We start from the raw sequence: 14,142 nt of genomic DNA, 5'->3' as shown, positions 1-14,142 counted from the left end.
ACGCCAATTAGCACAAATGGTAAGTTCCGACAGTGCCTACAAGTGTGCCTACTGGCCGCTAAATGGCAATACCGGTTTCATATGTATACACCTGGTAACATATTTGAACTTTAAATAAAAAAGACAACATTTTTTAAATCATTTTCAACCAAATAATTAAATTTTCAAGTAAAAAAGACGACATTTTTAAAATACAGTTGAATTTCCAACCAAATAGTTTTATTTTAAAGCCGAAAAGAAGGATTTTTGAAAAGACAGTTGAATTTTTAACCGAAAAGTTCAATTTGCAAGCCAAGAAGACGAATTTTCTTAAAGACAGTTTAATTTTTAACCAAATAGTAGTTGTTTCAAGCTAAAAAGAAGGATTCTTTCAAAGACAGTCGAATTTTCAACCAACTGGTTAAATTTCGAAGCCCAAAAAGACAAATTTTTCGAAAGACCGTTCATTTTGAACCAAATAGTTAAATTTTCGAACCAAAAAAGGCAAATTAAAAAAAAACAGTTAAATTACTAATCAAATAGTCCGATTTTGAAACCAAAAAGATAAATTTTTTAAAAAGACAGTTGAATTTTCAACCAAATAGTTAAATTTTTTAATTAGAAAGACGAATTTGTTTTAAAAAACGTTGAATTTTCAATCATACAGTTAAATTTTCAAGTCAGAAAGACGAATTTTTCCAAAGATAGTTGAATTTTTAACCGAATAGTTCAATTTACAAACAAATAGTAGTTGAATTTTCAAGCAAAAAAGAAGGATTGTTCCATAAAAAGTTGAATATTAGACCAAATTGTTAAATTTTCAAGTCCAAAATACAATTTTTTTAAAGGGCAGTTTCATTTCCAACAAAAAGATATATTTATAATACGATTTTTTAAACAAATGGTTGATTTTGTATAAAAAAGCTACATTTTGAAACAAAAATTGAATAGTTAAATTTTCAGTTTAAAAAAATAGTTTTCAAACGAGAAAGAAATTTTTAACAAAATAGTTGAACTTTCAACCGAAGAGATGAATTTTATACTAAAATAAATATATTTCAATTGGAATAGTAAAATTTTCAGTCAAAATAAAATTCATTTCCAACCAAAAGAAAAACGGATATTTAAACAGAGATGGATTTCAACTAAAGTGATGAATCGTAAAAAAAAAATATATATTTTTGAAAGTGGTTCAACCTTCAACCAAGTGGTATAGTTTTGAACCAACAAAGAAGAATTTGCAATAAATAATGTAATAAGAGCAATTTTAACACAAAGAAAATTAAATTTTATATAAAAAAAGTTGCAGCAAACCATAAATGACAAATTTGCAAAAAAATAGATGAATCCTCCACCAAAGAAGATTAGTTTTCTACTTATGGCAATTCCCTGACTTTCGCAAGACTTTTTTCAGATGCCATCTTGAATATGTAATAAATTTTAATAGAAATAAACTGATTAAATCGCAAAATTAACAAAGAACTTACAATTACTAGGAGTGTAACTAGCGAGATCATCTGCTAAAGTTTTCAAAACAAATACTACAACATCTTCTGGAATTTCATCTCTATATCGCAGAAGAGCTCCATAAGCGTCTGTAACGTTATCCAGATGTTCCATACAATTCTCGTGAACAAAACCCTTTTAATAATAGGGAAATTTTAATGAATCAAAGTTTTTTTTCAGTATTCATAAATCCTTAATCAGCTAAGGGGCCGTACCTAAAATATCTTACCAATTTTTGAGCTATTTTTCTTGCTTCCAAAGTAGCGTAGCCAAAATGCTTTCAAAACTAGGGAAGGAGGATTATTATACCCGAAAATGGAGAATAAATTCCTTTAAATAAAATTAATATGGATACTATTTTGAATTTGACATGAAGCACTTTAAACCTCTAAGATTTCAAATGGAATTAGATTAAATTTTAAAGAAAATAGTTGAATTTTCAATCAAATAGATGTATTTTTCACAAAGTAGTTACAATTTTAACTATATAGTTACATTTTCAAGCCAAAAAATGATTTTTCCCAATAGAGTTGTATTTTTAACAAATAAGTTAATTATTAACCAGGAAAAATGTCTTTTCTATTATAAAAGATGAATTTTCAATCCAAAGAGTCAAATTTTTAACAAGACAGTTCAATTCTGCACACAAAAATATGACTTGTTAAACTCAGATGAAAATAATTAAACTTCTAATATAATATTGAAGTTTTTAATAAATCAGTTGAATTCTTAAACAAATGGATGAATTTTCAACAAGGAAAATTAATTTTGTACAAAAAAGACGAATTATCAAGAAAAGAACCAGGTTTTCCAGCTAAAAGGTCGAATGTTTTATAAAACAGTCGACTTTTAAACCAGAAAAGAATAATTTGCACAAAAAAGTTAATTTTCAGTCAAAAAGGAAGAATTTTCAACGAAATAGCTGAATTTTCAATTTAAAAAATTAGTTTTCAACCAGAGATGAGAAAAATTGTAATAAAATCATTCAATTTTCAACCACAAAAGGTATTTTCTAACCGAAAAAATTAGTGTTTTTGTCAAAAGACGAATTTTTAACAAAACATATGAATTTTTAACCAAATTTTTAAACATTGAAGCCAGAAAGAGTAATTATGTACAAAACAATAGAATTTTCAAACCGAAAATATAATTTTTCAACAAGACAATTATTTTTTGACCAAATAGTTAAATTTAAAAATAAATATTTTAATGTTTATCCAAATAGTTTAATTTTCAAAAAAAAATATGAATTTTCGAAGAAAAAACATATTTTTGAACGAGATAGTTTGCTTTTCTACCAAATTGTGAAATTTCAAAGACAGAAAGACAAATTTTATACAAAACTGGTTAATTTTTAACCAAAATAAATGGATTTTTTACCATTTAATTCGATTTTCAGCAAAAAAGTTCATTTTTTTGAAACGGAAAACTGTAGATGTTGATATTTTAAACAAAAATACTAATTTTTAAAAATAAAGTTTTATTTCGAGCGAAAAATTTATTTATTAACCAAGAAAGATGACTTTTCTACCATAAAACATGAATTTTCAATCTAATAGTTTGAATTTTTAACAAACCAGGTAAATTTTCCGCCCAAAAAATATGACTAGTACAAGTTACAACAAAATAATTAACCTTATAATAAAATAGTGGAATTTTTAGCAAATCAGTTGAATCCTAAAACAAATATTTGAATTTTCAACAAGGAAGATTAATTTTCTACCAAAAATACGAATTTTCAACAAAAGAGACAAGTTTTCAAGCTAAAAAGCCGAATGTTTTAGAAAACAGTTAACTTTTAAACCAGAAAAGATTCATTTTTCGCAAGAAAGTTACTTTTCAATTTAAAAAAAAAACAACTAATTTTCAACAAAATAATTCAATTTACAGCATAAAAAATTAATTTTCAACTAAAAATGAACGAAATTTCAACAAAATCGTTCAATTTTAAGCAAAAAAGAAATTTTCCATCAAGAAGATCTGTGTTCTGCCAAAAAGACGATTTTTGCAACCAAAATTTTAAACTTTGAAGCCAGAAAGAGGAATTATCCACAAAACAGTAGAATTTTCAACCCAAAATATGATTTTTCAACAACAAATTTCAACTTCGACCAAATGATTAAATTTTCAAATAAATATTTTAATGTTTATCCAAATAGTTGAAGTTTCAACTGAAAATATGAATTTTTAATAAAAAAAGATATTTTTTGAACGAGATAGTTTAATTTTCTACCAAATTGTTGAATTTTAATGACAAAAAGACTAATTTTCTACAAAACAATTAAACCTTGAACGAAAATAAATGGATTTTTTACAATGTAGTTTAGCTTTCAAAAATTTCAACCAAGAAAAACGAATTTTCAAGAAAAAGAAGAATTTTTCACATGAACGATAAATTTTAATCAAGAATGATGAATTTTCAACGAAATAGTTAAATTTTGAATCAAAAAAATGAAAAAAAAAATGAAAAAAGATTCGTTTTCTACCAAAAAGACGAATTTTTAGCGAAATTGATTAATTTCAAACCAAACAGTCGAGATTTTTCAAATAAAAAAAGGCCAATTTTCAACGAAAGATCAAGTTGCCATTAGACACGTAAATTTAAAAAAACAAGTTTTCAGCCAAATTAAATTAATTTTTAACTAAAAACTTAAATTTTCAAGAAAAAATGGAATAATTACATCTTCAGTTAGGAAAAATAATTTTGAACGAAATAAAAACCAGTTGTAAAACAAAAAATGGAAGTTAAAGTGAATTTTCAACTAAAAAGCTGAATCTTCAATTTAAAAATTTAATATTCCATGAAAAACATGCATTTTCAACTAAAAAGATAAACTTTCTACAAAAAATTAAAAACTTAAATTTTCTACCAAAAAAATATAGATTTTCAACTAATTCGACTACTCTTCTACCAAAAAGACGGATTTTCAACAAAAAGTTGAATTTTCACCTAAAACCCAGTATCATTTTTAACCAAGAGGATGAAATTTCTATTAAAAAAGGTAAGTTTTCGACAAAAAATGGAACAGTTACATTTTCAGTTAAAAAAAATTAATCTTAAATCAGAAAAAATTAATTTTTGACCAAAAAAATTATTTTTCAACAAATAAGATTAATTTTCTACCAAAATAGACGAATTTTTAACTAAGCACGTGAATTTTCAACCAAAAAGAGGAATTAAGTCACCAAGGAACTTAAATATTCATCCACAAATTCAAATTTTCAATAAAAAAAGGAATTTTAAACAAAACATTTGAATTTTCATGTTAAGATTATAAATAAATAAAAAATGTACGAGTTAAATTTTCAGTTTAAACAATTAATTTTCAACTAAAAAACATAATTTTCAAACAAAATAATTCAATTTCGAAAAAAAGGTTTGTCAACTAAAATGAGGAATCGTCAATCAAATAAATGAATTTTTAACAAAGTAGTTTCACACTACAACTAAACAGTTGACATTTGATATTTCAATAAAAAAGGATCAGAAAAATAGTTTGAATCTTCAAGCAAAAGGAATTAATTTTCAACCAAACATTTTCGATTTTTAACCATAAGAATAAAATCAACTTCAACTTTAGTTTTTCGAAAATTCCCTAACTCTATCAGATTTTCTCTGATATTCACTGACTTTCAGGAAATACCTGATCGTAACAACTTTATAATTTAAAAAACATAAATTCTTGAACATTTAAGAATTCTAACTCCACTGAATCTGTGTCAAAACTCGCAAACTTAATCCACCCTTAAATTGGTAACTTAGTTTCTTGGCGGCCCCTAATTTATCATAGTATAAGAATATTCTCACCATGAGAAGCTTGATGATTTTTAATTCACTATATCCTTGATTAAGACATTCTTTTATGAAAGCATCAAATTCTTGATCGGTATTGCTTCTGTCGATCCAGAAATGTATGACCTTATTCCGCAGTCCCTCGGGAATGCCAATTTCTCTAATACAATAAATAAGAAGATCTTCATGGTGTGTGTAAAACAATTCTAGTTTCCCGTGTTTTTGCATAGTCATTGCGAGACTTGTTATGGCTTTCGAATAAAAACGTGCACTGGAGGGCGAGTTCGAAATTCCCAAAGATAGAGCTGACACCTTTAAAATAGTTTTTTTAAAAATAAATTTCTTTAAAATAAACTTGAATTAATTATTTTAATTACTACTTTATGGATCACAGCGTTTAGTGGGTCAATCTTAAAAAAAAATAGGTGTGTCACACATAATTAAGAATTGAGTTCCAGTTAAAGGGCAATGAAAAAGAATCTCACATTTTTGTGCATAATGGAATTGACAACAATTTCAGATTTACTAATGTAAAAATGTATTACTACTATTTTAGTTAAAATAATTTATTTTTAATAAAGAAAAAGAACATTTTCAAAAAAAATCGTTACATTTTTAACCAAACTGATGAATCTTTAATAAAAAAATTAATTCTTAAGAAAAAGCGTAATAGTTGAGATTTTCACCAAAAAATATTGTAATTTCCAATAAAAAAACTAATAAACTAAACAAAAAATACGAATTTTCAACAAAAGGTTTGAATTTTTAACCAAGGAAAATTTTTCATCCCATAAAGAAAAAAAAATCTCATTAAAAATGTTGAGTTTTCAAGACATAAAAGACGAATTTTTGATAAAAAATGTTGAATTTCAAACACAAAAGGATTCATTTTCTACCAAAAATAATTTAATTTTTGACTAAAAAAGACGAGTTTTCAATCAGTTGAGTGAATTTTTAACTAAGGAGATCAATTTTCTAGCATAAATGAAATAACTACATTTCTAGGAAAAAAACTCATTTTCAAAAAAAAAAAACAATTTTAACCAAAGAAATAAACTTTTAACTAAAATGATGCATTTTTTATCATAAAAAAATTATTTTTGAACCAAATAGTTGAATTGTTAACCCAGAAGGCGAATGACCTGCCAAAGGAGGGTAAATTTTCAACACAATAGATGAGTTTTAAATTAAAAAAGGTAAATATTCAACAAAAAATAGAAAAGTTTAATTTGAAGTTAGAGAATTGAGTTTTTAACGATCAAAATCAATTTTGAACTAAATAGTTAGATTTTCAACCAACAGATGAATTTTTAACCAAAAAGATTAATGTCGATAAAAAAAATTTGGACGAAAAATGGAAGTTAACTATTGATATTCAACCAAACATTAAAAAACCTAAATTATCAATTAAAAAAATAATTTCCCATAACAAAACAACTAATTTCAACACAAAAAAAAATGAAATTTAAGTGAAAAAGATCTATTTTCTATCAAAAATGGAATAGCTTACATTTTTAGTAAAAAAATTAATTTCCAACAAATAAAATAAAAATTAAATTTTTTATGGAAATTTGTTAAATTTTCAAACAAGGAAATTAACGTTTAAACACGATAATGCATTTTCTATAAAAAAATAAGGACTTAAAAAAATATAATTTTTTAAACCAGATGGTGAAGAATCGATCAAAAAGGGCAAACTTTCAATGAAATAAATGAAGAAATACAATAACTATATTTTTAATAAAAAAATTAATTTCTAAAAAATAAAATAAAATAAAGAATTTTCAAGGATATTTCTTAAATTTTTAACCAAGGATACTAACTTTTAAAATTTGATGATGCATTAAAAAAAAGGATTTTAAACAAATAGAATTTGCAACCCGGAAGGTAAATAATCTAACAAAAAAGGGCAAATTTTCAATAAAATAAATGAAGAAATACGACAACATTAATTTTCTACCACAAAAGTTTTTTTTTATGAAAACTCTTATTTGCGGGTTAAAAATTTAAATATTTTGTTGAAAATTCTTATTTTGGGGTTCAAAATTCATTTGGTTGAAAATTTTTAAATATTTTTTAACCAAAAATCTTTTTTAGTATCAAGTTAATCTTTTTCGATCAAAATGCAACCGTTTGGTTAGAAATGCAACCGCTTCGTTAGAAACGATCTTTTTTGATAAAAACTCATCTTTTTGGGTTAAAAATTAAACTGCTTTGTAAAAAAATTCGTATTTTTGGGCTTAAAATTGAACAATTTGATTGAAATTTTGTCTTTCTTGAATGAAAAATTTCAAAGAATAGAAGGATCAACTATTTTGTTGAAAAATTAGTCTTTTTTTCTTAATTCACATTTTTTTATTAAAAACTGAAACTTTTTTAGGTTTAAAATTCAAATGATAGATTAAAAGTTGAACTACTGTATTAGAAATTTATTTTTTTGGTCAAAGATTCACAATTTTAGTTTAAAATTTGTCTTTCAGATCGACGATTCATAATTTTAGTAAAAAATTCATCTCTTTAAGTTGAAAATATACCTATTTTTTTGCAAAACTTTGTTGACAAATTTTGTATGAAAAAAATGGTAGAAAATTTAACTATTTGGTTACAGATTAACTTTTGTGTTAAAAATTCAGATTACCGGTTTAAAATTCTGACAATTTTGTAAACAAATTCATACTTTATGACTTGACGAATCAACAATTTGATTGCATTTTTTTACTGAACTATCTTTTTTGTTTAAAAAATTAACAACTTGGGTAAAAGTCCAAAGTTAATGTTTTGTTTGAAAGTTCGTCTTTTTTGTAGAAAATTCATCTTCTTGGTGGAAAATTATCTTTTTGGTTGAAAATTGGACTATTTGATTAAGAATTCATTTATTTTTTTGAGAATGCAATATTTTTACTCAAAATTTTATTAAATCAAACTTAGTAAAAGGAGAAAAAGGGAAATTGGGTGCAAATTTTTATTGTACGTGTTTTAGGGTATTTTACCAAATTTAAAAGGGCAAAATTGAATAAATAAAATAAGGGGAAAATGTGATCCCTATTAAATCAGTTGTGGATTCATACCGAATATAATAAGAAGAGAGCTTTCAAAAATATTGCCTCTGTGGTCCTTTTTACAACACTCGTCAGTTTTAGTGCCAAAGAGTTTTGTGTAAAGATGTATTTGCTGTTGAAAAAATCTAGTTACTTGACCTACATTAAACCGAATTTATTTGGTAAAATAATTAAATAATGAAGATATAAAAGACGTAGAATTACTCATTAGTTCCAACAAAATTGCAATAAAGTAAAACCAGCAGAGAGTTTGAATTCTGTTCATTTTTTTTTAACTGATCCTCCCACTTAGAATCAATCGGCAAAGATCCAAGTCCAGTGGAAAGAAAATTCTGAAAAGCAGCAGAACCTCCGTACCAGTCATTTATCGGCAAATCTAAATACTCTTTCAGTGAAATTATTATTTTCGCAATTAATCTACAGACCTTCCTCCGAAAACAATGTCTGAAAAATAAAGTAGGACGTTTTCTTAATTTTTTTAAAATTTCAACAGATTTTCTATAAAAAAATGTTTCTTAAACCGACAGTAAAAATTGAGTAAATATGAATAGTTGGCGAATTTACCTTCCGGGTTCAAATACTGACAATTCTAGTAAATATTTCAAGTAACCGTTCTTCAGGAGAGGATCACAAATCTCGTTTTTGTACTCTCTTAAATCTATTACAGTTTCTAAAAATTCGACGAAATCCTCTGCAGATTCTATGTCAATATCCAATTTCTATAGTTTAATATTACACTTTTTATTATTACGATAAAGTATTTTATATTTAAGACTATCGAAAATTAAAGCGAACTAAAAATAATGTCTTACTTGTAGAATAGGAATGACCTTTTCGGTTGTGATGAATTTAATTAAATCAAATAGAATCAATTTATTTGCATTTAGCTCTTTCAATTCGATGACGTCAATTTCACAACAGAAACTGTAAATGTAAAAAAAGTTTTTTATTTAAATGCTCAATAATTTACAAGCCTAAAATAGAAGCATTTAAGGGCATGTGACACAGCTAAATACCTATATTACCGACCACAGTTTTCCAGTTCACTGAATGTTTTTTTGAACCTCAGAACTTTTTTTGTAAATAAAATATCGAGCTGAAACTTTTGGAAATGTATCAGAGTACAATAAAGTACGTTTAGGTGCTGCATTTTGGTAGGAACTTCACTGAAAATTATTTCATCTTTTTTCTGAACCTCAACATATTTGAACGTTCCAACTTTTTTTATACATAAAATATCGGTCTCAAACTTTGAGAAATGCAGAAGCCGAAAGAAAACTACGTTTAAGAACACAGCTTAATAATAAAAGATGTAAAAAAATATATTTCAACAATCAATTCCAACGGCATCAGCCGGTGACGTTGTAGACGAAAATACGAACTCTCTAGAGCCTCGTCTAGTGGCCGCCAGGTTTCGTATTTTCGTCTACAACGTCTACAACATTCAGTGAACTGAAAAACTGTGGTCGGTAATATAGGTATTTAGCTGTGCCACATGCCCTTAACACTTTTTTATTGAATAATTTAAAATCAAAACAAAATAAATTTTTTTATAAATTGAACAGTTTAAACATTTCTGATGAAAAAATATATATTTACACTACTCCATTATCCTAAAATGTTAACGACTAAAGGGTTTCTATTTCAAACAATTTAGTTCAAAAATTGGTTAGTTTTCAATATTTTATCTAAAATTGCAAATTTTGAAGGAAGAGTGAAATATTACTGCATGATAAAATATTGCTCTTTTTATAATTAAAATTTTTCTTCATTAAATGGATTAAAAATATAATATTTGAGAGCGAAACAATATTTAAATAGAATATGAATTTTAATAAAAACGTTTTATGATCTAACAAATTCAGAATCTTTACTTTTTCTATAATTTTTCATTATTTTAGTCTTCTAAATGAGATATTAAAAATTCTTTTAATTAAAAATAACCTAAAAATACATTAAAAATACTGAATTATATTATAATTGAAAAAGTTAACAACTGAAATTAACACTCAAAAAAATTTGAAATCCTTTTTCAAATTCTGAAAGGGTGTATTATAAAATTTCTTTCGGAATTAAAAAATACAAAACTGAAGTATAAATAGTGAAAAGATTTTAAAAACATTTCAAAATTTCAGTAATTTCAATCAATACCTGATTACCGAAGTTGAAATACAGCAAATAGTTCTAATTATGTCAAGTGCAGAACCAACTTCGAGACTTAATAAATGATCCACTGTTAGCCTGTAAATATACCCTATATTCGAAAAATTAGTTTGTTTAAATTCCGGTGCACTATATTTTATTATGAAATTAAACAATTTCGTTGCAGAGAGCAAAGAACATTGATCAAAGGCTGGTTGTGTAAAAAAACTTAATAATCCGTCCGCATGCTTCTGAATTAGAGATGCCCCCTGAGATTCATTAAATTCGAATACTCTGAAAAGAAAAATATACTTTTTGAAGGTCCTGTAAAATATTTACGAACCATAATTACTTAAAAAACTTACTTGGTGACTACTTTGTATAGAATATTTAAGGCTGCTGTCGCCTCTTCTTGTGATTGTGTAAAATCACATTTAGTGATACTTGTTATTGTTTCATTGACAAGATCATTTTTGTAAAAAACATCGTTATTTGTTATAATTTCTATCGATTTAAGTATGTTCCTAGATTAAGCATAATTTATTGTTAATTAAAAATGATTCGAATTAGATAGTATGATATTTAAAAAAAAAGTTGATTTAATGACGCGTAAAAAATAATTTTACCCTTGAGTTTCAGGACCAATGATCCGTATTACGTTACTGATAATTCCCGAGTCAACGAGTCTTATTAGAAACGCTTCTTCATCAATTTCAAGTATATTTGTTAAGAGTAAAAAACTGGCTTGCTGCTGTAAATAAAAAAGAATAATTTGTTCAAAATTTTTGAAATTTATTCGATTTTAGAGTCTCCTTTTTTCCTTGTGGATTTGATGGTGAACTCCATACACGGAAATTTCCATGTATGGAAATTCAATACATGGAAAAATTATGGGAAAGATAACGACTTTTTCCCCTAATATGAATATTTGAAGCGTGACCTTCCTCAAGGACATAAATGCCATTCTGGCAACTTTTCAGGAGACAAAAAACGTTCGCAAAAATCAAATTTTCAACTTAGGGGAAAGAATAGAAACTTACTTTAAAGACAAACGAGTGCTGAATTTAAGCGTGAAAGTCTGGATGGAAAAATATTATTAAGTTCCGAGAAAGTATAAAGGGATTTTTTTGGTTCAAGATGCAAGTTTTTTCAACTTTGGACGGTGGTTGAAAATCCATATTTATTTTTAGAAAAAGAAAGTTGCAAGAACTCGCAAAAAAAATTTAATTTAAGGGTGTCAAACCATAACCGAAAATAATTAAGTTGGCTTTTTTAAAAATTCATAATAAAAAAAAAGTGAAATAAATTAAATTTAATATTACATTTTTATATACCTCACGTTGCATTAATTGATATACATAAATATTAAAGCAAAAATTAATTTTTTCCAAAACCAGAGCTTCAAAACTAAACAAAAAATAAAAAACTACATTCAATTCTTGAAGAAAATCTCACTTATGAGCTCGAATAATAACTTATAGACATTTTTATATTCTTAGAAGTGCACTTCAGGACATTATTAGAAAGATTGCAGATAAAACAAAATTCATTATTTCAAATCCTCATACAAATTAAAAACAACGTCGAAATCTTGAAATAACGTACTGCAATGAACTACAATGATATTTTTTATATTTTAAGGAATGCATGAAAAATGTTAATTAATACAAATTTCCGCCGACTAAAAAGTTATGTGTACAATAAATGTAGCTTAATTTGATAAAATCTAGATACCATGCAAAATTACTAAGATAACTTTTTAATTGTCGGAAGTTTTTGCATCGTAGAGGTTTTTGGTGATATTTCACTGTTTTTATTAAAAACTTTGATATTTAAAATTTTTTTGAAGGAACTGAATTAATAAAGAATCGTTTCTCCATAAAAATAAAAAAATTTTGAAATATACCATTGATGTACCAAAATCAAATATAAAAATAAGTCTAGTAAAAATGTTTTGAAAATTTTGTGCCAGTTTCGTGAGAAATCGAACAGTTTAAATTTTTCTGAATTACGAATTCAGCACTTTTAGTTCCAAACTACAAAGTTTTCAAATTGATTAGTTTTGAATACCTGATTCATAGTTACTTATTTAAAATAAACAGTTAAATGTTGCTGCATATTCAAAAATTGTTCTTCTTTTTTAAATTAAAAACTTTCAAATTTTAAAGAGTTGAAACTGAAATACATATTTTAGTTTAAAGCAATATTAAAATTTGATTTCATTAAATAATTAAAAAATTTAAAACAGTTTATAAGTTTCAATCGGACGTTTACATTTTTTAAACAACTAAGGCTTTCAAATTGAAAAAGTTCAATTTTAAATATTAAAAACTGCAAATCATTTAATTTTCAACAGTTTCAGAATCCTTTTGTAAAATGAGTTATTGTTCAATTTATAGTACGCGAATTTCAATTTTAAAACTCAATTGTTAATTTATATTTATAGTTCGAAACTAAAATTTAAAATTCTTTTAATTCAAAATATGGGCTTAAAAATCAAGACCTAAAATGTAAAATTTGTCATGCGTAAAATATTTTAGAATTATGCATTTTATACTGAAGGATTTCATTATTTTAAAAGCTTATCGATAAAAATAAAAGTAGAAAAAGAAACTTAAAATTGAATTTTTAAATTCCGTTCAAAGTGTTTAAATAAAATCGAATCAAACGAAATCTTTGGAAGTCGGGTGCAATTTTATTCCATCTTATTTACCCCCTAATGTTCTCTAGATTTTTCGAAAACTTCAAATATAAAATATTTTGAATTAAACATCGATATAGGCTTGCCATTATTTTACACTTACTGACAAACAAAAAATAAACAATGTTAACAAATTTCGAATCCTTTGATTGTTTATAAAAGATAGGAAATTAATATGCATAATAAAAAGGAGACCAAGTTTAAAATAGATAAAATACAGTCAAATAAACAAAATTACAGACTATTATAAAAAAACACGCTAATAATTGAAATGAACGATTTTTTTACATACATCATATTTTAGACAAATAACCCGAAAATTTTACTTACATTACACGCAGGATCATTGAGAATCAATTGCCTTTGTATGGAGCCAACTATTTTTTCAAAATTGACCATTTTTTCCCTTTTTTCATATAAACTTAAAGCAATATTTTTGCTTTAAGTGTATTGCCGTAAATCAGCTGTTACGAAGTATAATCTAAATCAATGAACTGAACAGAACATAAACATACTAATTTCAAAACAATCCAGCGAAGTACCAACGCCGGTTGTTCAGATGACGCTGCAAACGCATGGCGGGAGATTTGAGTCCGAATTTAATTCCAAGTTTTTTTATTTATTAATTTATTTTTGTTTTTTTATTTTATTCATAATCAATTCATTTTGAAACACTTTTTCCTGAAACATTTTTTCATTTTCTATAAAAATCAGTTTATAGTTATGTACCCAATCTCTCATTGAAACATATGTTAAATACGAATTAAATGAGAAGTATTGAAATATTCCCAGTTAAAATTAAAATAAATAACTAATTCTACCTGTATATATTATTTTAATATTCTGAGATTTTTTAACAACAAAAAGATAGAATGTTTATACTACTACGAAATTCTTATAGATTAGAAAAACATATTTTTGTCTTTAAAAACACTGAGAATCGAACAACCAAATTTCGACAA

At 25.3% G+C, this 14,142-nt stretch overlaps 1 protein-coding gene across 2 annotated transcripts in view; it reads right to left on the bottom strand.

Annotated features, from left to right (window-relative positions):
- Positions 1-13,638, bottom strand: part of LOC117178309 — an 18,855-nt gene extending 5,217 nt beyond the window's left edge. The window contains exons 1-6 of one of the 2 annotated variants that reach the window (XM_033369683.1): positions 13,511-13,638; positions 11,106-11,230; positions 10,845-11,003; positions 10,489-10,773; positions 5,294-5,438; positions 1,467-1,620 (exon numbers count right to left, since the gene is read on the bottom strand). In XM_033369683.1, coding sequence (XP_033225574.1) covers positions 1,467-1,620; positions 5,294-5,438; positions 10,489-10,773; positions 10,845-11,003; positions 11,106-11,230; positions 13,511-13,579 — 937 coding nt within the window. In that variant the 5' untranslated portion in view covers positions 13,580-13,638. The remainder of the gene's footprint in view (positions 1-1,466; positions 1,621-5,293; positions 5,439-10,488; positions 10,774-10,844; positions 11,004-11,105; positions 11,231-13,510) is intronic. The other variant, XM_033369685.1, reaches the window with a different exon arrangement.
- Between the last annotated feature and the right edge of the window lie 504 nt (positions 13,639-14,142).

Source organism: Belonocnema kinseyi, chromosome 8 (assembly GCF_010883055.1).
Source record: "Belonocnema kinseyi isolate 2016_QV_RU_SX_M_011 chromosome 8, B_treatae_v1, whole genome shotgun sequence".
Lineage (NCBI taxonomy): Eukaryota > Metazoa > Arthropoda > Insecta > Hymenoptera > Cynipidae > Belonocnema > Belonocnema kinseyi.
The sequence above is the reverse complement of the archived record's forward strand: the minus strand, read 5'-3'. Positions and strand labels throughout refer to the sequence as shown.